The sequence below is a fragment of the Sprattus sprattus genome, assembly GCF_963457725.1.
Source record: "Sprattus sprattus genome assembly, chromosome: 17".
NCBI lineage: Eukaryota > Metazoa > Chordata > Actinopteri > Clupeiformes > Clupeidae > Sprattus > Sprattus sprattus.
The window spans coordinates 25,110,982-25,130,803 of NC_137915.1; the positions used below are offsets into that span (position 1 = coordinate 25,110,982).

At 43.5% G+C, this 19,822-nt stretch overlaps 1 protein-coding gene across 1 annotated transcript; it reads left to right on the forward strand.

Annotated features, from left to right (window-relative positions):
- Positions 1 to 8,114: 8,114 nt before the first annotated feature.
- Positions 8,115 to 18,463, forward strand: LOC308378571 (olfactory receptor 5AN1-like; the record flags this gene model as incomplete). Its single annotated transcript, XM_080855510.1, has 9 exons — positions 8,115 to 8,209; positions 8,758 to 8,816; positions 9,017 to 9,081; positions 9,311 to 9,569; positions 9,654 to 9,765; positions 11,205 to 11,360; positions 14,038 to 14,042; positions 14,417 to 14,478; positions 17,522 to 18,463. The coding sequence occupies 9 exons, from the start codon at positions 8,115 to 8,117 to the stop codon at positions 18,461 to 18,463; spliced, it is 1,755 nt and encodes a 584-aa protein (XP_080711636.1).
- Between the last annotated feature and the right edge of the window lie 1,359 nt (positions 18,464 to 19,822).

The window sequence follows — 19,822 nt, forward strand, 5'->3', positions numbered from 1 at the left end:
TGTTACGAATTACAAAATCTTTTTGGCACTGTTTTTACAGCCTTTCTAAAGAACCAATCAGCGCTTTTGGCAGATTTTCTTAAGCGCCAATCAACACATTGTATCCTTTACTGACTAGCCAATCAGCGCTAGCTTGCTGGCAACTGCTGGCCCGCTCATTACTCAATAATTATAAGCTAAATCTGCCACCGCTCTGCCTAGGGAGAGATCTGGGGTTTCCCCCGCATGGTTTGAATAAAATTCGGTGTACGAACGCCGTGGGGGAAGTTAAACAAGCATGCCTTATGTCTGGCCCAAAGGGCTGATGAACACCTGTACTATTAAGTTAATCTTAGGCTCTGTCGATTCAGAGATCGCTTGGCTGCAGAACGCATTGTAACTAAGAAATTGGTCTCAACCACTAACAAATATAATCTAATGAAAGTGTGACGAGAACTCCAGCTTGCTGCCTCATATATCTCTTCCACTGAGACGCTAGAAAACTCGCTTCCACAAAAAATACACAATAAAGCGTTTTCAAGGACTTCAGAAAATGGTTACAACTAGGCTACCCCAAAGTGCCATGAAAAGAAACGAAAATGACATTGCAAGGTGGTTTTGAAATCAGGCTGGTCATTATCCAGTTGTTGAGGATGCATATGCACTTAACGGTATACCCCCACCATCACTTAGCATGTGTCTGGAGAACTAGACAATAGCAGTCTGTCTGCTAAATGTTCTCATCGTGATAATGGGTCATATGAATGCTGTGAATAGGAGATCTGTCACGAAAATGCTAACGTTAGCTTTCGTTAGCTACCAAAGCAGATCCTAATATCTTCCATTCAACGACAAGGATCTTTGAAACAGGTGGAACGAAGTGTGGAGTGAAAACCACTGACTTTGATTGTGCGTTTTACAATAGCTTTATTAAAAACTCCAAATATAGGACTTCTTACTTGTGCCATTTCTCGGTCTCTGATCCATGACTGCTGCCTGCATACACCGTTTCACTCAACTTTCCCAGTTACCAGCAAGCTAGCGCTGATTGGCTAGTCAGTACAGGATACAATGTGTTGATTGGCGATTTAGAAAATCTGCCAAAAGCGCTGATTGGCTCTTTAGAAAGGAAGTAAAGACAGTGCCAAAAAGATTTTGTAATTCGTAACAGAAATCCGTAATGCGTAACTGAAATCCGTATCTGCAGATAGATTTTGAAAGTGTAGATAGTTTTTGAAAGTGTAGATACATTTCGTATTTGAAATCCGTATCTGTAGATAGGTTTTGAAAGTGTATGGTTTCACTATACAAAATCTATATTACAGATGCAAAATCTATATCACAGATTACAAAATATTTATGGCATTGATCTGATTCCATAGAAATACTGTTGTGAGCTCGATATGTAAGCTTGCATGATTTAAATAGTAGTTATGAAACTATGCTTACAACTTAAAGCCAATTCGCCAGCACAACAGCAACGTGCCGTCTGCAGTCTGCATCAGCCGTCTGCATCAGCAGGTCTCAATGAGTAAAGCTGCAGTGACAGAATGTTTGCTTGTTAAAATGTCGCGTTTAAACAAGCGCTTTTATAAGGGTTACACCACAACTTTAAAACCCACACAAGTGATCTGTATGGTAGTCCTTGTAATAAAATAGATAAATGGAAACGTACCAGTATTCTTACAGCGACAACACGGGCTACACGCGCCAAACAATTTAAACGACCGACATTACTCCGTCAGGCGGAAGCAGCATATAAAGACGTCACCCCTAAGAGGACATGTGTTCAATGCGCTGCGAGTCAGCCCTACCACATACACCCCTTGCTTAAAGTTCACCGTCCCGGTGAACAGTAAATGTTTACCTATTGCCAAGGCCTAAAGGGAATAAGAGTCACGTTCACTTTGGCCACATTGACAGATAATGCTTGTGTGGCGGCCTGCGGAAGGGATTTGGGTGTTGCCCAGCTGTGCTGCGGGTGGAGCGCCTGGGGGATGGAATGGGGTCAGGATCCAAATCCAACTCATCAAGAGGCTGTACTGTGGGGGTGTCAGCATCTGGTATGCTCTGGGCCAACTCTGGTCCTGTAATGGGGTTAGCGGAGGCAGTGCTCAATGGAGTTGTGGGCTCCATATTGCTTATGGGGTAATGGGTGTCCGGAACATTTTCTGAGAGAGCGGGAGACTGCGGGTTAAAGGCAGGGTCTGGGAGATTCGGATCTACAGGGTTCTGAGCGTTTATCCTGGTGTGGACTATGGCTACCCTGAGTTGGCCTCCAGCATTAGGGTTTTCTGGGCCTTGCCTCCTCTGGTCGTCCTCATGGAGTTGCTGGACTGCTGGTGCGGTAGGGCTGGCTAAGTTTTGGCCTGTGGGCACTAGTTTGAGCTTGGTGCGATGCATGATCCTGTTGGGGCCTTCCTTTCCCTTGGGCTTGATCTTATAAAGAGTGCCAATACCGTCCATGCATTCAACAATCTCATACTGTGCCGACCCCCAAATGTCCTGAATTTTATAGCGGCCACGAAAGTGGTTCTTACAATAAACTAATGTGCCAGATTGCAATATAGGCACAGAGTCAGGGTCTCCACGCCTTCGATATGCTGCCGCTTCTTCCAGATGTTTTCTTGCACTCGTGTAGACATGTGAGGTACTCTTGGTGCTGTGCCACCCAATCTGTCGGTGGACTGTCTCCTTCATCTTCAGTATTTCCCAGCAAATGGTCCACTGGTAACTGTGGCTTCTGACCGAACATCAGCTCATAAGGGGAGTGTTGTGTTGAGTGATGCACTGTTGTATTATAGGCAAACAGGAGCTGAGGGAGCAACTGGGGCCATTTGCGCTTCTTCTCAGGTGGTTGTGTTCGGAGCAAGTCATGCAGTGTCCGATTGAAACGTTCGCATTGGCCGTTTCCTTCTGGATGGTAAGAAGTAGTCCTACTCTTTGTTATGCCATAGATGTCACACAAACGCTTCAGCAGCTCCCCCTCAAAGCTGCGCCCCTGGTCAGAATGAATTCTTCTCGGCACCCTGTACACATAGAACCATCTCTCAGTCAGGATCTTTGCTACGGTAGCAGCTTTTTGATCAGGGGTGGGGTAGGCCTGGGTAAACTTGGAGAATACATCTGTTACCACAAGGACATTCTCCTGTCCTGTGCTAGTTCGTTCTAAGACAGTGAAGTCTATGGCGATTATCTCCAATGGCTTAGTTGCTAATAGACTTCCAAAAAAGGTCCTGGCTTTGGGCTGTGATGCCTTAGCAACTGTACAGCGCTCACACTCTGTACACCACTGTCGAACGTCACGCCACATCTGGGGCCAATAACACCTCTTGCGTATCAAATCTGTGGTCCTGTCAACCCATGGTTGTTGTGCAAGCTAGTGAGGACTTCAGCCTGTAGTGTCTTTGGCAATATCAGCTGCCCCCCTGGTTCCCTTGATGGAGGGGCCTGGATTGCTCTGTACAGGACCCCTTCTACCTCTTGTATCCGTGGCCACTGCTTTATCAATTGATTCACCTCCTTGGGTTCCCTTTCCCTTTCTTGACGTGTAAGCGGTCGGCCTCGGCGCCAAAACCACAAAAACCGGGAGATAACGGGATCTGCTCCTTGCAGGGCTCTAAGGTCTGCTTTAGTTCGAATGGGAATGGCGTCCACTGTGCAGGATTCTGCCATCCAAGAAGCTTTCTCGGGTACCCTCTGGGCTTGTATGTTGGCCATGACAATTGGCAAGGGGATGTCTAGCCCCGGTGATACGGAGTGAGTGTTGGTTGTAGGGCTTGCTGGAAGCCTTGAAAGGGCATCTGCATTAAGATTAGCCGCCCCCGGCTGGTATACAATGCTATAGTCAAAGAGGGCAAGCTGAGAAACCCAGTGCTGTTCGACCGCACCTAGTTTTGCTGACTGCAAGTACCGGAGGGGATTGTTATCAGTGTACACGGTGAATTGGCTGCCGAGAAGGTACTCTCAAAACTTTTCTGTGATTGCCCACTTAATTGCAAGAAGTTCGAGTTTCATAGCACTGTAATTCCACATGTTCCTCTCACTTGGTCGTAATCCCCGGCTAGCAAAGGCGATGGGCCGCAGTAGCCCATCCTCCTCCTGTGACAAAACAGCTCCTAGCCCTGCATGGCTTGCATCAGTTTCTAAAATGAAGGGTTGTTTGAAATCTGCATACCTGAGGACTGGGGCTTGGACGAGCCGTTGTTTCAAGGCGCAAAAGGAAGTTTCACAGGCCTCGTCCCAGTGTCGTTCCAGAGGGCCATGGGCTGTAGGAGAGTGCCGTTTTCGGGTACCCTGCAGTGCTCCGACCAATTTGTGTAGCGGGGCAGCCAGACCAGCAAATCCATCCACGAAACGTCTATAATAGGACGCAAATCCAAGAAAAGAGCGGAGCTTTTTGACAGTGGTAGGCCTGCCCCATTCCTTCACCACACGGATTTTCTCTGGATCTGTTGCCACACCAGCTGCAGAGATTACATGGCCCAAGAAGCCCACCTCAGCCTGAAAGAACTTGCATTTTTTCAATTTTAATTTGAGGTTGTGGGCTTGGAGACGGCTCAGCACCATTTTCAACCGCTCCAGATGTTGGTGAAACTTACTTGAAAAAATTACAATATCATCCAAATACAGTAGGAGTGTGTGAAGGCTCTGGTCCCCAAAGATCCGTTCCATGAGACGCTGAAAGGTACTTGGGGCATTGCATAAGCCAAAAGGCATCCTATTGAATTCAAAAAGCCCAAAAGGTGTACAGAAAGCGGTCTTGTCTCTGTCTTGGGGAGCCAATGACACCTGATTGTAGCCACTAGCTAGATCTAAAGTGCTGAACAACTTAGCACCACCGAGGGAATCCAGAGTCTCTTCTATTCGTGGCAAAGGAAAAGCATCTTTGCGGGATTTTGCATTGAGTTGCCGATAGTCTACGCATAAGCGAATTGCGCCATCTTTCTTCTGGACAACAACTATGGGGGAGGCATAAGGGCTACAACTGGGGCTGGCAATACCATGTGGAACCAACTCTTGAATGTGAGATTTCACCAGATCGTACTGGGTTGGCCGGAGACGCCGATACCTTTGGCGCACTGGTATGTCATCCAGCATAGGTATGGTATGTTGGAGCAGGTTGGTGCACCCCAAATCCCCATCACTGGAGCTGAAAGCACTACGGTACTTCTCTAACAGGGTTCGAGCATCCTCCTGTTGTTTGGGGGGTAGGGTGGGCCAAGTAAGCTGTGAAAAAATCGACACCAGGGTTACTGTCGGCTTGCACCGATTGCACTATGGCTATCTGCTCATGTTCATCCAGCTGAACCTGGAACTGAATGGGGCATGTCAGGTCAGGAGACTGGACAACATGCAACTCCCCGAGCACAGTCTTTGGCTGGAGCCATCGGTCCTGATTCCCTACATTAATGACTGGTATCCTGACCACCCCGCTGGTGACAGATAATCATGCGGATGGGACAAGGAGGTCACTAGGCAGCTGGCCTTCTACGAATGACAGGGGCTCTAAAAGGCAAGAGGGAAGAATGTACCCTAGTTGTTGATGGCAGGTTGCAGGGACAAGTCTCATTGAACCCGCAGGAATTCGTACTGCAGGACCTTTCTGAACTCTCGCCACGCCCACCCGGCCCGTTTCCAAAGTCCGTTCCAGGCGTTGACACACAGTAAGAGCCTGTTGCCATGCTTTCCCTGCCTGTTGGATGGAGGGGGACTGGAACAATGTGTGTCCACGCTCTAAGAATAATTCACGATAGCATTCACTAATGATGTTCATGCAAAGGAGGCCTGGGACTCGCTCCCGTCGTGCTTGGATGGTTGGGTCGGCGGAATCCTTAAGAACCAGGATGCCCATGGTAGGTAGCGTCTTCCCGAGAATACTTATAGAGGTTTCCAGGTATCCAAGATACGGGATATCTAAGCCATTGGCAGCCTTGAGCTTAAGCCAGTGGCTGGGCTGAAGTTGAAACTGGGGCTGCAACTGTTGCTCAAAGAATGTTTGCGTGACCGTAGTCACCATCGATCCAGTGTCTAGTAGGCAGGTTATCGGCACTTCACCTACACAAACCTCCACTACGGGACATTTGCCAATAAGTTGGGGTGCTATCGGAAAGCTAGAGCCCGAAAATTCCCCACCCGACGGTTGGACCATAACGTCGGAGGGTGTTAGTTTTCCGGCCAGTGTGTAGCGGGGGCAGAGGGGACATTACAAAACCGTGCGATGTGGCCAGGCTGACTGCAGCGCAAACAAATGGGTCTACCATCAGTGTGGAAACGAAATCGAGAGCCACGTGCCAGAGCTCTAGAGGTTGGGGGAGCAGGCAGAGAATGGGCTGATCCTTCTGAAAAAGGAGTAGCATCAAGCCGCTTCAAAATGGTATCTAGCTGTGCTTGTTGTTTACGAAGGCAGTCTTTTACTTCAGCTAACTCTCTAGTGGGGGGTGATGATGCAGTTTGAGAGTCGATAGAGAACTCTGTAATACTATTTGTGCTGCATGACTGTGCCCGTGGTCACTGGGCACCAGTGTGTTCACCCTCTTCAACCCAACGGATTGCTTCCCGTCGGATATCCAAAAAACTTAGTCTAGGGGCGAGCCTAGTGTGACGGCGTAGCTCTCGACGCAACATACCATCTCGCACAAATTCAATGAACTGGTCACGCACAACAACATCCGGATTGGCAAAGCAATCCGGATCTTTACGCGTTACAGTCTCCATTAAGGCGATGAGAGCATGAGAGTACTCCCGCAAAGACTCTCCATCAAGTAGCCGTCGCTGGACATGTAACATGTAAACAGAAGAATTAAAGTGAGGTTGACATCAACGTTCTGCTGATGGAACAGCAGATGCGGGCCAAAACATCATTAGAAAGCCTGTCTGGTGGCGTAATGGCAAAAGCAAAGTATTTGACATGTAGTAGACACGTCTCCGAAGCACCAGCAGCACCAGAAGCCGCATCTGCGGCCGCAGCACCAAGGCTTTGGTGCGCTCCACTACCGACCTGTGCTGTATTGAAGTGGCTTCCTAGGCTTTCTGAGTGTGCGAAATCTGGATGAGAATACATTGGGAACCCTGTTTTACGCAGGAAATCCTCTTTCACATTTTGCTGGGCACTGTATGGAAATCTAATAAATTGCGGGCATATGGGATAGTATACTGCGAAGAACATCGGGCAAAATTCTGCTTAATGATGACGGGGATTGCTCGACTGGTCTCCAATTTCTCATCGGAACGTTCCTGTAGCCAGGAATCCAAGAACGGACAATACCTGAACGTGTATGGCCTGGTTGCCTCTGGTGCGCCTCTCTGGACAAGAGGCCATTTGGGCACAACGCTCTCGGCAAGCGGTACCTGCTTATCAGACATACATCATCCTGTGTCAAAAAGTCTGCGCGATCACAAAAAAACCCTCTCTCTCCTTATTGCCCAGTTGGCAATATCCTCTAACAACAGCAATGCAGCCATATCTCCTACTGAAATCTAAGCCACTATTAGTCTTTTTATAGGATATAAGTTTGAGCGAAATGTTTTACACCTGTGAAATTAAAACGGAATACCTATAAGATGTGAATCTCATTCATGTGTAAATTATTTTAATAGTTTATTTGATTTTATTGAGCGAAACATTAATTTGGCTTTTCACCATTAGCCCAAATGGTGACAGTGGTGCTGACGATGATGATGATGATGAAACTGCGTGTCGGCTGTCGGCGCTCGGAGAGTCCTGAATTCCTGCAGTATTCCAGTATTGCCGCAAAGAAATGTACTTACACAAACTGAAACCAGACGTAGAGATACGTCCTTTTCTACGTCTAAGACGTTTTTTATAAATCTGTACTTAGACGTGGATTTGATCGCACGCACAGTCTAAGATCAGTTCTGTGCGTAAGTACGTTTAATAAATGACGCCCTAAACCTTATGCACCTGAGGTCGGTTATATATTATATTTACAGCTATTTAAAGTGTCTTCTATACTTTCATTTTCCAGAAAACAAAGGATTTAAAGTTTGTATTGGCAGATGGTATTGATACTTGGTGCTGTTATACATGGGCAGGGGTGTTGAAGAATGTTACAAACCATTTTGCTGAGTTGCATTACATTTGTCATTTCTCTCATAAATATTTGCAGAGTACCATGGACAACATAACTTCTGAAACAACTTTCATTCTGAAGACGTTTGAAAAAATGAACCTTCATAAATATTTATATTTCACTGTTTTTCTTATACCGTACATTTTAACCATTTCCTTGAATTCACTTTTAATTGAAGTTGTTTATAAAGAAAGAGCCCTGCATGTGTCACGGAACGAAAGGAACTCCACGTTGTGGTTTCGGAAAACAGGGTTTATTGCAGATGGATCAAGCCAGCGACACACAGAGCAGCAATACAGGATACAGATAGACACGACAGGGAATGTTCGTCCTAAATGGACTGCTCCGCCCACGGAGGGGCACAGGCTCGAGGCACTGCCTATAACTTAAACACTGGTTCACAAGAACTCAGAAATCAAAACGGAGAGGCAACCTCTGTATAAATAAACTGCAAAACTATAAACGCCGTAGCGGCGTGGTCTACCTCTAGTCCGGGGTGCTGGGCGGATTGGGTGGTCTCTATGGAATTTGGCGAGGAAGGCAGGGTCCAGAATGTCGTCCCAGGGCACCCACGCTCTTTCCTCTGGACCATACCCCTCCCAGTCTATGAGGTTTTCGAGGCGACCCTGACGACGTTGTGAGTCCAGGATTTCTCGTATGGCATAGACCGGCCCTCTTCAAGCAGGAGCAGCGGCGGGGGTACGTCGACGTCAGGCTGTGAAGAAGAGGAGGGAGAGGTGATCGGTGGGTGATATGGTTTAAATAAAGACACATGAAATACAGGGTGAATATGGTAGTAAGGGGGAAGTTCCAGTTTGAATGACACGTTGTTGATTTGTGAAATGATGACAAAGGGGCCAATGAAGCGAGGACTTTACTTGCGGGAGGGCAGTCGCATCCGGATGTCCCGAGTGGAGAGCCACACCTTCTGTCCAACGGTGTAGGCGGGATTAGATCTCCGGACATCCGCGTGATGCTGATGGCGTCGAACTGCCCTCTGGAGGTGACGGTGTGCCTTGCTCCAGACCCTCTCACTCTGCTGAACCATTGATTAACTGCGGGAACCGTGGAAAGTTCCCCAGACCAGGGAAACAGGGGCGGTTGGTACCTGAGCATGCACTGTAAGGGGGTGAGCCTTGTCTTGGCCTGACGGAGGGAGTTTTGGGCGTACTCGGCGTAATTAAGGCCTCAGGCAGAACCTTCTCAGGCTCCTCCTTGCTGACCTCTACCTCGTGGAGTCAAAACAGTACGTCAGCCTGGATGTTCTTCGACCCAGGCCGGTAGGAGAGCGAGAAGTCAAACCGGATGAAGAACAGCGCACACCTGGCCTGCCTGGGATTCAGTCTGCGGGCCTCCCGGATGTTTCCCCAGATTCTTGTGAGCACGGTGAATTGGTACCGAGCCCCCTTGTGCCAGTGACGCCACTCTTCAAGGGCGAGCTTGACTGCAAGGAGTTCTCGATTGCCAACATCATAATTAAGCTCCGCCGGGCTGAACGTCCGGGAGAAGAAGGCACATGGATGGAGCTGTGATGGAGAGCCGGAGCGCTGGGAGAGCACCGCCCCTGCCCCCGTCTTGGAGGCATCCACCTTGACGAGAAACGGGACCTCCGAGTCAGGCAGGGTGAGGATGGGGGCGGTTCCGAAGGCACTCTTCAGCAGGGTAAAGGCCGCGACGGCCTCTGGGTTCCAGGGTAAGGACTTCGGATAGCCTCTGATGAACCGTCGGTAGAAGTTCGCGAAGCCGAGGAAGCGTTGTAGTTCCTTCACGGTCTTGGGTTGTGGCCAGGTCTTGATGGCGCTCACCTTCCCCTCGTCCATGCTGATGCCAGCTGGGCTAATGTAGTAACCCAGGAACTTCATCCGGTCCTGGTGAAACTCACACTTCTCCCCTTCGGCTTAGTGAACACCTGAGCCTCCTGTAGTTGTTCCAAAGCCGACGGGACGAGGGGAAGCGGGTAGCGATTATTGACGGTGATTGCGTTGAGGGAACAGTAGTCGATGCAGGGCCGAAGTCCTCCCTCCCTTATCTTGATGAAGATGAAACTGGAGGCCGCCGGGGGTGTTGAGGGTCAGATATAGCCTTGTAGAACCTGATAATGTAATAATTTCCTGATAACGTAATAACCCTGATAATGTAATAAAAAATCCCTCATAAGTCCCTAAAAGATGTAATAAAACCTGATAATGTAATAATACCCCAATAATGTAATAAAGTGCATTTCCCAATAATGTAACAATCCCCATACCAATAATGTAATAAACTGTTACATTAATTGGAGGTTATTACATTATCAGGTTAGCCTCAATTTTGCAGAACCTGATAATGTAATAAATTCCTGATATTGTAAAAACTTTGGTCAGTGCTGAAATGTTGGGACACCAGTTATTCAGACCAAGTAGTGATGCTGTGTAGACAACCACCCACTATTGTTTTGCTCATATTTTGATCCCAATGGTATAGGCCTTTAGCCTCGCAAGCCAAACCTGTACAGCAAGAAGCTGTACAAGGGTCTGGCACAACACGATTTTCAGTGTGGGCGGGATTAACGGTTGTCTGTTAAGTTGCCTCTGCACGCAATGCCACGCAATAGGAATGGCGCTACAACCAATCCAAGCGACTGACGAATGACAAAAGACGATTTGATTGGCCTGGTACAGTATGTGCCCATTAGCTGCCGGTCTATAACATACCAAAATGTTCTTATTTTTTCTCTATTAGTTGATTACCACTGAATATCCCTTTCACCATTGTAAAAATTGTGCATTCGCAATCATATTAAATATATACTGTATCTGCTAATAGTGAAGCAGCAGGTCTCTGGACAGCTTCACTGTTTGGACCTCTGAAACTGGAGACCTGATGCTACAGCACCAACCAAAGTTATTACAATATCAGGTAATTATTACATTATCAGGTTCTGCAAAATTATTGGGAAATGCACTTTATTACATTATCGGGGTATTATTACATTATCAGGTTTTATTACATGTTTTAGGGACTCATGAAGGAATTTGTATTACATTATCGGGAGTTATTACATTATCGGGAAATTATTACATTATCAGGTTCTACAAGCCTTGCTGTAGTGCCTCCTGCACGTACTCCTCCATGATTTGTGTGCATCTGTAGGAGCATGAATGAGAAGAGAGACTTGGTGATACAACTACAGAGCAACAACTGCCAGATGAAGATCAAAGCTGATCTGCAGGAGGCTTTCAATGCACATGAGGACTCAAATGCTGACCTGGAAATTCAAAACATTGCTCTTAGGGACCACATCAGAAGGTACAAATTAGGGATGCACCGATACCCCTTTTTTACAAACCGATACGAGTATTTTTATTTGTGTACTTGCCGATACCGAGTACCGATACCGATACTTCCAAGATTTGGTTTCCATGAAAGATTTTATTTTATCCTCTGCAGGTTATGTCAAGCCTATAGTACAACATTAACAGAAGGCTATCCCAAGCCAAAAATAAACAGAGCTTTCTGGTTTAAACAAAAAAAAAAGAGTCAATATCATCACATTAGACAAAATGTAAATATAGACAGATGGCAATTTAATTTGCTGCATAGTTAACGACACAGTCTGCTTAACAAAAAGTGAACAGAACTATCCTGAATAAGAACAAGAGCACAGTTCACTTACAAAAGGATCAACAACTCTCTTCCTCCCCTTCTCTCTCTCTCTCTGTCTGTGTGCGTGCGCGTTTTTTTCTTTTGAAAGACGTCAGTAAAGATTGGTTGCTTTGGTCTCTTGCGCCACTGGCATGAGTGAACTTTGTGTGCTTAGCACTATGGGGCGTCTTCAGATGTTTAATCAAATTGCTTGTGTCAAACAAAGTACTTTCCTTTCCGCCCCTCGACACTGTAACAGTGCAGATCTTACACTGTGCCTTACTCCTGTCATAATTTATCTTAAAATGAGTCCAAATCGCCGTTAAGGCAGCACAACGGTATAGCGATTTCTTACTAGAGTTTAATGTTGACAATGAACTGGGCTACGTTCTTGCAGGCAAATTGACACTTGCCTGATGTTTGACTGTGTTAGGGAAGTTGTTTGCAACCTAGCCAACATAGCTATCACAATAACATTGCAAATAAGTTAACGCAAGAGCACTTAATATTAGCATCAGGCGGAAAAACGGGAAAAAAAAACGTAATACTAGCATCAATGTCCAAGAGTGTTAAAACAACCTTGCTAACATTGCTGGGTGTTTATGACAAACTAGCAAGTCAACAAGATTCCTGAAACACAAGTCAAGGCAGACGTCCTCTTTTACCCTCACATGTCCTCCTTTCGAGACCTAAATGCGTCCGGGTAAAAGAGGAGAAAACAAATACATTCCGGTCCCCGTCAATCAACCGTAGCAAATGGCAATAATATGTTTTAGGCGCAGCATCGCTAAAGACAGTAGGCTAGTTCCTACACTTTGCCTATGTAACAGCAGTTCTAAGTTAACTGCAAAACATTAAATAGCCGAAGATAGCACTTACCTTTACTGGAGGTCGTACGTGTTAAGTATAAAATCTCTAGCGAAACCGTTAGCTTACGCAAGCCACCTCCACACATCGTATCCAAGCTGATATTGAATTGATTTAAACTGCAAGTTCAACCTCAACTTATCTGTCTGCAATACCGCTCTCGGCCTCTATGCAACTCGGCGCTCTCACACCTGGCAGGCATAGACAGTAGAGGAGAAGAAAACACACGCGTTAAGACGCAACACTGGGTATCGGTTTTTGGTATCGGTAATTTAAAACGAGTACGAGTATTTTAACGAAGTATCGACCCGATACTGGTATAGGTATCGGTGCATCCCTAGTACAAATGCAATTCATACTTTAAAAAGATGTATTTAGCAACGTTTTCCACAATGACAAAAGGCAGCACTACTATGAAGTGCTGGATCATGTATTTTGAATCAGTGTGCAATCGATTGTTGATTTATTCATTCATCCATTAATTCATTATTTTATGTGAGGGATTGTTATCTAACCACAGGCTGACATCATACTAAGTGAATGGAATAATTCATCCAAAATTAAAAGTATTTCTTTGAGTATACACCTAGCTTGGTATGTGATATACAGTATACAGTAAATTAAAGCTTCATTTAAAATGTACATGCCATGCCTTAAGCCGAATTAGGTGCTGAACTGCCTATGCTTCTTTTGACATATTTTGGGAAACTATAAAATGCATATGAATATACGTAGGTGTCATTCCAAATATGTCAACATAATGTAAATGTTTTAGAAATCGTTTGATAATTTTCAAAGTTCCTCTCCATCTCAAAGTGCTGAATTAATCCCCAAAAAATATCATACAAATCTAGTGTTGAGTGCCACCCACACGAGAAATGAGCCTAGCCAGATAGTTGAGCTTTGTAAAGATGCAGATGGAGCTTTGACTCATCATCAGCATACTGTATTTGTTCAAAGGTTATCATCTCACAATGAATATGGACAGAAATGAAATGCCACATGTACGGCACACTCCTACCTACCACATATTTATGATCGCTAGCACACCCAAACACGAATGGTTTAGCACACACGCACACCCAAACAAACATACAACTGTTTACACGAACTTCAACAAAGTTTAAAACCATGGACATGGTTGGTACAGCAACTATGTGCCACGGAAGAAAAGAACATGGATTACCGACGTGTTTGGAGAGTTTGTGACCTCACCTAGCTCTTCAGTCTGACGCAAAGATGCGCACGCCAGAAACACTTAACATTTATTTTGTTTCCCAGTTTAATTGGACTGCTGCATCCCTGTTATAGCAGTAGGGATGAGAAATGGTCTGAGCCAAAAAAAAAATTACATACCTGTAAATGTGAATATTTATTCTGTAGTTATTTCTTAGTTATTTATCATACAGAGAAATGCTGTTTCAGGGTCTGTCTCATCATCTGTGTACTGTTTTTGTGTTTACCCCCTTTTTAGAAATGGTACTGGCCACCTCTTATATGTTGATTAGACCTGGCAGTATAGACAACTCTGGCCAGGGCCTTAGTTGGGACGGATTTGAACAAGAAGAGAATACCAGTAAACTTAGGATTCCCAAATAAACGTCTGCTTACAGCACATATGGTGTGTGGCATACTCTTAACCCGCAGGATTTATTGCTGAACTAAATCCCTTGCTTAAAACCAAACGACCCCAATGTCAAATGATGGAACCGTATCTGGTCTGCCATGCGAAACCATGACCTAGAAGTTAGGGGTATAGTATCTTTAGTTGAAACAGCCTGTCCCTACGCGTATACTATGGATATCCAAACAATCCCCCAGACTAACCCCTAACGCCTGCCCCCATATTCCAGCTTTCATCAGAGGTCAGGAGAGCCTCCTTCTCATTGATACCGGGACACAGTTAGTGTTTCATGTAAACCCCCACCCACTATTGATGAGACACTCCATTTAACCGCATTGAGTGGACAGGTCACAGCATACAGAAAATCAGTCTCCACCTACAGTTCACACCTTGAGACCTGCCTATCTGGATCCAATTTTGGGTCGTACCCTGCCAAGAGGGGTCCATAAAAGGTAGTAGGTAAGAGTTTTGAACCAGAATCATTAATCATATGAATGTTATTATTGTATCTCTTATAGCTAGAATATAATTTAAACATGAATTACTCAAATATGTTCTCCAAAATGAATGTTCTTTATTTTAAGACTTCCAGGAATGTGTCGACACTCGACAGCAATGACAACCAATCTATGTGACTCCCGTCAATAACATCTGCCTTCGCATAATTAGTAGCCTAGTGAAAGTGCAGTTGGATTCTCTTAGCACTGTGGTTGACCTTAAGTCCTTATGAATTCTTCTTCACATCTTTCCTTGACCATTTTCCATCGAGGTCAAGTAAAACTAGTTAGGAAAAACTGATATAACAAACTATCTGACCGCAGCCCAAGTCTGTGGACAAGGGGCCTCTTCCTAGGTGGTGCAAAAAAATGTGTCATTTGACCACTATGGAAAGCCAAAAATGACATAATTAGAAATAAATACATATGGAAAAATGTGAGTCATAAATAAATAAAATGACTAAAAATGCACCAAAGAAAAGCATTAGAAAAAATATATCATGCAGTTATGTGAATGGAAATGGAAAATGAGTCCTTTTTATTTACTGTTACATTTATTTACGCTTACATTTATTCCCAAATACATTTCTTCCTCCTTTTATTTTTCTATTTATTTACACATTTTTTACCGTACTATTTCCCGTACCGTATTTATTTCTTCTCGCGCCTTTTTACATTTCTTTCTCCTACATTTACATTTCTGGCTGCATTTATTTCCGTATTCATTCTTGTCTCAGTATGCAAATGAGGTGGGCTATCATTGGCCAGCGCACAGTGTCGCTCATTGGTCTCGCTAGGCCTCTGGCCTAAGTGTTGGTGAGAACTGAGAAGCTGTATGGAGAGATCGGAAGAGATTGAAAGCTATTTTGATGTAATTTGAATCACTATTCCACCGATCACTTGGAGTATGGTGGCGAGAGAGCTTCGAGGCTTCGCAGAGATGGCTGAGCGTAATAGGATGTCTATGTGGCTGAGACCTTGACTCCAGATTTCTTACCCTGCTCGCTCGCTACAATACGCCATACTCAAACGAAGATTCCCGCTACCTGTTGTGCAGTGGGATGTAGCAACAAAATAGGGGACGCAAACGTCTCATTTTATAGCTTTGGTGTATAGTACTTTCATTGTAGATGCACGACAGTTCATTTCCACGAGGGATCAATAAAGAGACTATCTATCAACTTTTTGAGAAAGTTAAAGAGCTGCACACATTGCCTTAGAGTTATTACAATCCTCACGTTATGTGTGGCCTGGTTTCATGGGTTTGGGTGACAAATCCAGCGATTTATTTATCACTTGTCATTAGGGGGAATATTGTGTTGACAAAGCTCTGTAAAAACTATATATCACGTCCTGCCGTTCACGTTACAACCGAGCTGACGAGAGCGGACAAGGATCTCAACTGCTGATGTGCACTGGTTGTGGTTAACTTGCTAAGCTTCTGTTAGCTAAACTAACGGTGCACTGTTTAACTTGGTTAGCTTCCGTTAGCTAAACTAACTGTGCACTGCTTAGCTTCCGTTAGCTAAACTAACTGAACCATGGCAAGCAAAACGATAAACCTCATACGTTAAGGTTGACAGCTTGGGTATGATCAGTGTGTGTGAAGGTGACTAACGTGAGTTAGCTGGTTAGCTTGCATAGCTTTGGTTATAAGAATACAGAGCTAGGGGAGAGTGGGGTAAGCAGCTCGACCAATGAGAGAGACGGTGCGCTGGCCAATGATAGCCCACCTCATTTGCATACCGAGACAAGAATGAATACAGAAATGAATGCAGCCAGAAATAAATACAGCCAGAAATGTAAATGTAGGAGAAAGAAATGTAAAAAGGCCCGAGAAGAAATAAATACGGTACGGGAAATAATACGGTAAAAAATGTGTAAATAAATAGAAAAATAAAAGGAGGAAGAAATGTATTTGGGAATTAATGTAAGCGTAAATAAATGTAACAGTAAATAAAAAGGACTCATTTTCCATTTCCATTCACATAACTGCATGATATATTTTTTCTAATGCTTTTCTTTGGTGCATTTTTAGTCATTTTATTTATTTATGACTCACATTTTTCCATATGTATTTATTTTTAATTATGTCATTTTTGGCTTTCCATAGACCACTAGGGTGTACTGTAACAATCCAAAAAACACACTTTTCTTAAGAACATGTATTGCTTTGGCCTTATAAAGTGGTTATGTCTGGTGATATCTAAGAAGATCACAAAGAGGGACCTGACCGCCTACCATGTCAGCTAAAATTAAAAACCTTTAAAAGTTTTCACTGGCCACAGACTTGTTGAATCTTCACCAAATGTAGCACAGATCATCTTCAGACAAACCCTAAAAAGTTACCAGACTGATTTTTCTGGTTTCAAAACCATTCCTCTGTTACAGCCTATCAAATCTGGCAGCAAAGCCGTCAACCAGGAAATTATCTTGCCCAGCTAAACTCAAGTCACGTAAAAAGCAACAAAAAGTTTTACATGTATTTTATTTTAAATACCATGAAATATGGTATGTTCTATACAGCCAGTGCATGCCTTGTACACCAGATGTTACTTTGAATACATTTCAGTCATGGGTTAGTTGTGATTGGCTCTCTCAGTGTACAGGGATCCCATCTTTGGAACTATAAGTTCCTCCCATCTTTGGAACTATAAGAACTGTTTCCACTGCCAGTGATGTCTTCTGTTCAGTGAGCCACACTAAACCATATGCACCTGAGCTTGGGTAACTATTATATTTACAGCTATTTAAAATGTCTTTTCTTTCCTTTTCATTTTCCAGAAAACAAAGGATTTAAAGTTTGCATTTGTCATTTCTCTCATAAATATTTGCAGAGTACCATGGACAACATAACTACTGAAATAACTTTCACTCTGAAGAGGTTTGAAAAAATGGAACATCAGAGATATTTATATTTCACTGTTTTTCTTTTACTGTACATTTTAACCATTGCCTTGAATACACTTTTAATTGTAGTTGTTTGTAAAGAAAGAGCCCTGCATGAACCAATGTATATTTTCATTTGCAATTTATCATTTAATGGAATATACGGAAGCACATCTTTGTTGCCACATATTTTGACTAAGGTTGTTACACAGTCATACACAATCTCTCTGGTAAACTGCTTCATTCAGGTATATTGTTTGCACACTTGTACTATTGTTGAACTGATGACGCTGGCTATAATGGGATACGACAGATATGCTGCCATATGCACCCCATTACACTATCATGACAAGATGTCTCCAAAAAAGGTTAAAATTCTCATTGCAGTAGCCTGGCTTTTTCCTCTTTGTTCTTTTCCACTATATTTAGCACTGACAATCCAGCTGTCCTTCTGCAACAATGTAATTCATAAAACCCACTGTACAAATTTTGATCTAGTTAAACTTTCCTGCACTAGTACTTTGATAAATAACATTGTTGGACTCCTAACAATGGGTGTTTTTAATTTCCCGCAGCTCTTTGTGATTTTGTTTTCATATGTTAAGATTATCAATATCTGCAGAAAAGCATCCAAGCAGTGTCAAACCAAAGCACTTCAAACATGCATACCACATTTGTTAATTGTTTTGAACTTTTTTTTTGGTTGTTGTTTTGAAATTGTTAGTGTTCGCATGATAGGAAATCAGGCACCATTTGGTGTATCATTATTTATGTCTATGTATTTCTTTATTTTGCAACCACTCTTTGATCCTATTATATATGGTACCAGCACACTTAAATTGTACATAGTTAAGTATCTTCAAAAGAGGAAGCTGTCACCGTTATTTTAAGAGATAATGTCATGTTTTCCATTTTGTGGTTTTAAAAGGTTAAAAGTCATATCTGCATTAAAAATATGATTTGTTGTGATAGTACTGTAACTTTTCATTCTCTCTTTAATGTTAGAATAATGCACCACACAGAATGAATAGTAATATTGGACATCCAATCCTACATTATGGCATAGGCCTTAATGTAATATATCCAAATTGGGAAATCAGATAACAATTTCTCTATTTTATCATTTAAAAAAATCTTAAATTACGGTAATCTGCCTCTGAGAAAAGTCCTATATTATCTTCTTCAAGTAATATCCTTTTGAAGAATGTGTAGGAAAACTCTGAAACAAATATAAACTAACATACAGTGCCCTCCACAAATATTGGCACCCTTAGTGAATATGAAATGAGCTAAACAGGCTATAAACAAATATGTCTTTGCTGTTAATCCTCTTGGTTTTTCACTCAAAATATTCACAAAAATCTTACCTTTTCATTGAAGTAAAATTATTAAAAGAAAAAAAAACATTGACATTAAATAAATATTTTCCCCAAAAACATGTGTGCCACAATTATTGGAACCCCTTAATGTAATGTTTTGTGCAGCCTCCATTTGCCAAGATAATAGCTCTGAGTCTTCTCCTATAATGCGTGATGAGGTTAGTGAACACATGGCACGGGATCTGAGACCTTCCCTACATGCTGTTTCGCTTCAGATCCTTCAGAATCTGAGGTCAACGTTTATAGACTTGGCTACAGCTCATCCCACAGATATTCTATGGGGTTTAGGTCAGGGGACTGTGATGGCCATGGCAAAACCTTTATTCTGTGGTCGGTGAACCATTTTTGTGTTGATTTTGAGGTGTCATTGTCCTGCTGGAAGGTCCAACCACGGCCCATTTTAAGGCTTACTGGAGGGGGCTGTTAGGTTTTCATTTAATATCTGCTGGTATTTGTTGGAGTCCATGAGACCATGTATCCTAACAAGATGTCCAGGGCCTTTGGAAGAAAAACAGCCCCACAACATCAAAGCTCCGCCACCATACTTCACATTGGGTATGGGGTGCTTTTCTATATGGCTATCTTTCTGTCTAAGCCAAACCCATCTTTGATGTTTGTTGCCAAAAAGCTTTATTTTGGTCTCATCTGACCATATAACTCGGTCCCATTGAAAGTCTAACTTACATTTGGCAAATTGTAGGCGCTTTAGTTTGTTGTTGATTGACAGCAGAGGCTTTTTTATGGCAACCCTCCAAAACAACTTGTGGTGATGTAGGTGGCATCTGATGGTAGTTTGGGAGACTTTCTGACCCCAAGACTCAACTAACCGCTACAATTCTCCAGCTGTGATCCTTGGAGATTATTTTGCCA